Genomic DNA, 6,434 nt, shown 5'->3' with positions numbered 1-6,434 from the left:
GGGCCGGTTCACTTTCTTATAGGGGCTGGTCCGAATTTGACCCGTTAATTAAAATATGTTGACCCGACCCGGACCCGTAACCCCTTAACTCGGGACCTAATGGGCCGAATCCAATTTAATTAAAAAAGTTTAAAACTAAAAAAATGATAAAAATTTCAAACTTTATACATATATACGAACTTGAAATCTCATATATGTTATAATGAGATGTATTGGGGTGACACACATGCTAGGTGACGGGAGTGTGGGCGTGTACTAGGATAATAATGATTCAAGTTGACTATTAGAATATGACTGAGCTTGTTTTACTGTTATATCTTGTTACACCCACGTTCTCCCTACTTGTTGGTTATCCAAGCTATGAATCATGTTAGAAGATATGTTTAGACTATGTTGCTATTTGGTTGAGACATAATGGGACTATTTTTGTTGCTTTGAGTTATCTGATTTAACTGTAATTATACACTTAGTCATGATTCATTATTTGCATATCATATCTCAGTCTCTGTTTATCATTTATTATTACATCTTATGCTATCATTGCTTGTCCATATGTGGGTTGTTGGGCTGAGTGGTACAAGATTGTGAGCCCTTGAGACTTGAGAGATTGATGACTGAGGTGGGCGTGAGATCCGTGTTGTGAGTATTATTGTAGATCGGGTTGCATGTCTCAGCATGCCTTATTGGTTTTATTATTATTATTATGGATCGGGATGCACAATGCAGTAGGCCTTATAGGCTTTATATTAGTGCTTGGGCAGTATCTACCCCTCCGGAGTCTGATATACCAACAGTGAGCGCATGCACGATGTATATATTTATGTGCTTTGGTGAGGGGATTATGAGCCAGGCACCCGTATAATGCTGAGTGGTTGTGTGTGTATGGGTGGGTGATGAAGTGGGCATTTGAGACATACATCTTGAGTATGTTTGAGGGTGAGAGTACCTAGGAATATCACCGTGAAATCATTCATTTGACATGCATACTTGGCATGTAGGTATAGAAATGCATTTTTCTCATGCCATATCGTATTGTGACATTCATGATTTGACATGTACATAGTTTTATTGCTATACCTTAAAAGCATGTCTATTTTTTCATAATTGTGAACGAGTTGAGCATAATTTCTTTTGAGTTATTACTTGTATTGATTTGGTTATATTGTTACGAGTTGTTCTTGGCTATTGGTGTTGGACTCTGACCATTTTTCGAGCTCTTCACTGCTTTCAACCTAAGGTTAGGTTTGTTACTTATTGAGATGAAGTCAGTTATACACATACTACACTTTTGCACATTGTGTGCAGATTTTGGAGTTGATATTGTTGTGTATGGCTGGAGGTGGCACTGAAGATGTACGTTCGTTCCAGTTATATCTGTCTCTTGTTCTTGGTGGCTTTAGATTTATAAATTTGTTTATGTATATTTCGAACAGATGATGGTGTAGACAATAAATTGCGTCAAGAAAATAAAATCAAAACCGAAAAATATTGCAACAATCGTAGTATTTAATTTCAAATAATATGAGTGTACAATCTCTATGATTCCTTTGATTATACTTTTCTAATATAAATTCAAGGGCCTTTGAGCTTGATCTTGAATTTGAATTTGATTTATCCGTCGCGAACACTTTGATTGTTGCCACGAATTGTATCACGAACAAGTAGCCTTGATCTTGAACACCTTGTATTTAATTTGATTTCGTTCTTGATCTTGAATACTTGAACTGTTCTTCGTTCTTGAGCTTAAACATGATTTCTTGAACTTGAACTTGATTGCTTGAAGATTGAAACTTGTAGAGAAATTGCGGTGTTTGATCCACGAGCTCTCTCTTACTTCTTGTTATAACTTCTCGTTTCTTTTCTGAGTTATGAAGACCCCTATTTATAGTTGTGAAAGAGGGGAGTTGCGATAAGAATAAAATCTTTCCGACTAATCAAATTAAAGTGTGACATGACCGCATTTGGTTGGCCAGAACATGTCACTTGCACACGTGGCACAATTTCATTAGCCTTTTAATGTGACTTGGCATGCCTTGTCATGTTGACACGTGACATGATACTATTGGCTCTTCCGTTTGACTTGGCGTGCCACGTCATTTGACACGTGGGCATCCATTTGGGCCTCTAGGAAGATGAAATCTTGGGCCTAATGAATTGGGCTCATCACTTTAGCCCAATTAAGTGGACTAGCCCAATGGATTAAGATTTATTTATTTAATCCATATATATTCGACTTATATAATTAATTTATTTATATATTAACCCATAATATTTATTTGGACCAATATAATATTTAATTTAAGATTAAATCCAAATTTCTTATGGATTTAAATCAATTAAAATTTTCATTGCCTAAAGATGGATTTATTTCATACTAGCTTTGTAAACTCTAAGTATTAAAAACTCATGATTTGTACTACTAATCTTTGAAATTTTTTATCGAAAGCTCAGTTATTTTATTTATTGCTTCCTGTTGTCCTATTTGAGTTTTGTTGTCTATTATTTAGCTTACCTAGCAGAATGTGTTAGGTGTCATCACGACTGGCTGAATTTTTGGATCGTAACAAATTGGTATCTGAGCTCTAGATTCCTAGGTTCTCTCGTGGAGTATTCATTTGGTTTAGTTACTTTTTCATTATTATATTCTTCTCCAACACTTACATATGGTGCATTATATTTATAAGGAGTTTTTCTTACGTTTTAAGATACTTCAATTGCTTTGTTAAGTACAACAAACAATCTCTTTAACATAACATATATATAAGAAGAATATTGCGAGAATGTTCATCTTTACTCTACTCACGGGCCACAGCAGTGTACAAAATCTGGCAAATACATATAGGAACTATAGCTAGTCAGCAGTCATGCACTCTCCTTCCATCCACCATATTCTTCTTCTGCAGCTGCCTTCTGTCAAATTATTTCACATATCACGAGCTATTAATTTTTATTCCATCGCGAGGAAAAAAAAAAAGGAAGCATCATTTAACATTTTCGATGAGCATCTAAGAAAGACAATCTGCATTGCGATGTGCTGGTTATCTATATTATTCAGACTCTTCAAAAATGTCATCGTGTACATTTTGGATCCTCTAGAATTAATGCATTTATGGAGGATCCGACACATATATGATAATATTTTTGGAGAATCTAAGCAACATAGCTGCTTTGTAGCCTTCTAAATTATGTCAAATATATAGCCAAAACGGACCAAGTTATACTTGATTGTGTCTCAGCAAGGTAAGAATGAAATGTATCCTACAAATTAATCCTTTCCGTGCAGTCCGAATTTCTTCCATTTCATTTTGTCCGTATCCCACTTTTTTTTGTTTTTTTGTCCATATTTTTTTTGTTCTTTTTTTAAAAAAAGTTCAAAAATGTGTTTGTCCATGAAATTTTGCAGGAATTTTTTTTTCTCCGCTCACAAAACTACAATTTTTTTTCAAGCAAAATGCATGTCTAAACATAATTTTAAATTCCAAATACTATTTTTCAACTTAACTCCAAATACAACTCTTTTTCAAAAATTATGTACTATTTTTTGTATTTATGTCTTTCTATTTTGATACCCCTTAGAAATTCCTAGTTCCCGATGCTGCAGCTGAGGGTTCAAAAGAATACCTTAGGGGTGAAAGTGAGGCCAACTTGAATTTCCCCACAGTAAGATTGATCACTGCCCACCACACTATATTTGCGAGGATGAATTTCAGCTCTTCCATTCTCCAATCCCAATTCAATCAATTCCTTCAAATAAATACTACAAGTCCACAATTGATTGAATGTAAACAATATAGTATTATTGACAATCTGGTTAAATTGACTTACAACAACATATATTGATATTCGTATCAAGTCTGATATGTTAACATAAACAAAAATTACTTACGTCGCTTCGCCAAGAGAGTCATCTGAGGAAAAGGAATCATGATCCATGAGCTTAAGTATAAGCTTGTATTGCTTATCTGCAGAGGGATACTCTACCCTGAAAGTAAACCTCTCATTCCATTCTGGTTTACTGCCTTGACCTGCATTGTCAGTGAGCAAGAGTTTGAGAAATTTGTAATTAAAGCAGATTTATTTAATTCCCTTTAAACAATGTAGCTACGCCGCCCATTCAAACATGTATTGACCAGTTTTTTGACTCAGGGAAAACAGAAGATGGATAACTCATGACATCACATAAGACCTTGCTGCTGTAAGACATTATGGTCAGATACATTAAAAAAAAGTATGGGGCTGAAAGTTGGCGAATCAAGAAATTTCATGTTCAGAAGATGAAAGTAGCAGAAATGAGGATATTGAGATGGATGTGTAGGCATACCAGGAAAGATAAGATTATGAATGAAGTCAGGGACAAGGTGGGAGTAGCACCTGTGGAGGGGAAGTTGCAGGAAGCGAGGTTGAGATGGTTCTGACAAGTAAAGAGGAGAGACATAGATACCCTGGTTAGGAGGTATGAGAGGTTGACCATGGCGGGTCTGCGGAAGGGTAGAGGTAGGCCGAAGAAATATTGGGGAAAGGTGATTAGACATGACATAACATTGCTTCAACTTAACGAAGACACGACCCTCAATAGGAAGGTATGGAAGTCAAGAATAAAGGTTGAAGGTTGATAGGTAGTTGCGAGTTTCTCCTAGTCTTACCGGTAGTAGTAGTACTATTCCGATATTTTCTTATTCTTAGAGCTTTAGTATATGTCGTTTGCTTCTTATCTTATTATCTTGTTGTTGCTACTGTTTGTTGCTGCTTTCTTATTGTACTTTGAGCCGAGGGTCTATCGAAAACTGCCTCTCTACCTTCATAAGATAGAGATAAAATCTACGTACACATTACCCTTCCAAGACCCCACTTGTAGAATTACATTGAATTTTATTGTTGTTGTACATAAAAAAATATTACATAAAACAAATTGATTAATACTTCGTATACTCATCCAATAAGCAGGAGCCATAGTTCAATAATTAGCTAAGCATTTGAAAAGCATTTTTGCACAACAATTTGGTCAAGAAAGAATAGAAGATATATAAATGTGATGACATCTGTTGGCCTAAAAGTGTATCCACCATTCTATTTTATAGGGGAAAAAAGAGAGAATGGAAATAATTAATGAATACCTGTTGCAGTAGTGCTCTTGCGTTCTTGACCTCTATATTGAATCAAAACATACGGATCTATTCCACCACCTACACCATATACAGCAACACCACATTAATGTGCACTAGTATTATACAAGTAAACAGCAAAAAACTATAACAATAGAGTGCGCAATATATCGGAATAAAAAGACCAAACTGAAAAAAAAAAAAATTGTAATGGACTATAAAACTGATCTCCCAACAACAATAACTCTAGTATATTCTCACAAATAGGTCTGAGGAGGATAGTGTGCAGGGCCGAAACTAAAAAATTACATTATGTATATAGGTAAAATATTAGGTTATAGAAGTATATAACATATATTGAACTCCCTTTATCGGGGAATTTTTTTTCTTTTAAATTGAAAATTTCTAGCTTCGCCACTGATAATGTATATGCCGACCTTACCCCTGTCTTATAGAATTCGAGAGCTTGTTAAGATGGTTTGAAAAAGAAAAACAATAGTGAAGAAGGCGCGTTGAAAATAATGAAAGACAAGAACATTAACAACAACAATGCAATAAGATAAACGAAGCAAAGAAAACAATAGGTAATAACAGAAATCGAAAAATAAGATAATACAAACGGAAAGTATATGTGAAGCTAAAGGTTGAACGGATATGTCATACAAAGCTAAACAAGAAAGGGAAGAGAACTAAATACAAATTAAGGAACAGAGAAGATACAAGAGAAGTTAATTAATACCCAAGAATTCGTTGTTTTTGAGACCGCGAGCGTTGACAAGATTGACCTCCATTGTTCCAAAGATGGTCGACATCTCTCACTTGTCCAGAAAGAGAATATGATTCAAAGAAACACTAAAGTTAGCATTCAAAATTGATATGGGGATGTATGGGTTGAGAATTCAAAGAGATTCTAGTCTAGTCTTTAGACAGTGGACAATGAGGTGGGAATTTAACTACTCCTTTGTAAGTTGCCAGCTTGTCAAATCACATCATGGATTCCAACTCTAGTCTTTGTATTTTCTAAGCAGGGGTCTGATTAATTCAACTTTGGCGTAGCGTAAGACCCATTAAAAAAGGAGTATTTTTTATCCGAATGTAATCTGTTAAGTCCTAATTAATCCGAATTCGAGTGCATAATGCTTAGGAGAGCGTTCCTAATCAGAATTATTTTTATACTCAAAGCTCTAACCCGATCTTGATTATTGGTGAAAGTCTGACCTGGTTGGCAAATGGACTGGTGGGTAAACAAATCATTATGTCGCTTTCAGAAAGCTTAGTACGTTTCAAAATTAAAATTGAACTATTCATCTGCTTCGTTGGTCAAAGAAACAG

At 35.1% G+C, this 6,434-nt stretch overlaps 1 protein-coding gene across 2 annotated transcripts; it reads right to left on the bottom strand.

Moving 5' to 3' along the window:
* Window positions 1–2,739: 2,739 nt before the first annotated feature.
* On the bottom strand, window positions 2,740–6,160 carry LOC107818449 (16 kDa phloem protein 1). 2 transcript variants are annotated; one of them, XM_016644475.2, is made up of 5 exons: window positions 5,842–6,160; window positions 5,115–5,183; window positions 3,887–4,025; window positions 3,622–3,757; window positions 2,740–2,910 (listed from the first exon to the last, which is right to left on the bottom strand). In XM_016644475.2, exons 1-5 carry the CDS (start codon window positions 5,912–5,914, stop codon window positions 2,863–2,865), a joined length of 465 nt encoding a protein of 154 aa, XP_016499961.1. In that variant the 5' UTR covers window positions 5,915–6,160; the 3' UTR covers window positions 2,740–2,862. The 2 variants fall into 2 exon arrangements, with proteins under 2 accessions (XP_016499961.1, XP_016499962.1); XM_016644476.2 differs by having other exon boundaries at window positions 2,740–2,907.
* Between the last annotated feature and the right edge of the window lie 274 nt (window positions 6,161–6,434).

This window comes from Nicotiana tabacum, chromosome 16 (genome assembly GCF_000715075.1).
Source record: "Nicotiana tabacum cultivar K326 chromosome 16, ASM71507v2, whole genome shotgun sequence".
Classification (NCBI taxonomy): Eukaryota; Viridiplantae; Streptophyta; class Magnoliopsida; order Solanales; family Solanaceae; genus Nicotiana; species Nicotiana tabacum.
The sequence above is the reverse complement of the archived record's forward strand: the minus strand, read 5'-3'. Positions and strand labels throughout refer to the sequence as shown.

What these genes read in the sequence shown, in the direction of transcription:
- LOC107818449 (XM_016644475.2), bottom strand. Translation starts at nt 5,914, where the DNA reads ATGTCGACCATCTTTGGAACAATGGAGGTCAATCTTGTCAACGCTCGC. An exon ending in CAAGAGCACTACTGCAACAG is followed by an intron (nt 4,026 to 5,114) that starts GTATTCATTAAT and finishes CTGACAATGCAG; the next exon opens with GTCAAGGCAGTAAACCAGAA. An exon ending in GACTCTCTTGGCGAAGCGAC is followed by an intron (nt 3,758 to 3,886) that starts GTAAGTAATTTT and finishes GTGGACTTGTAG; the next exon opens with TATTTATTTGAAGGAATTGA.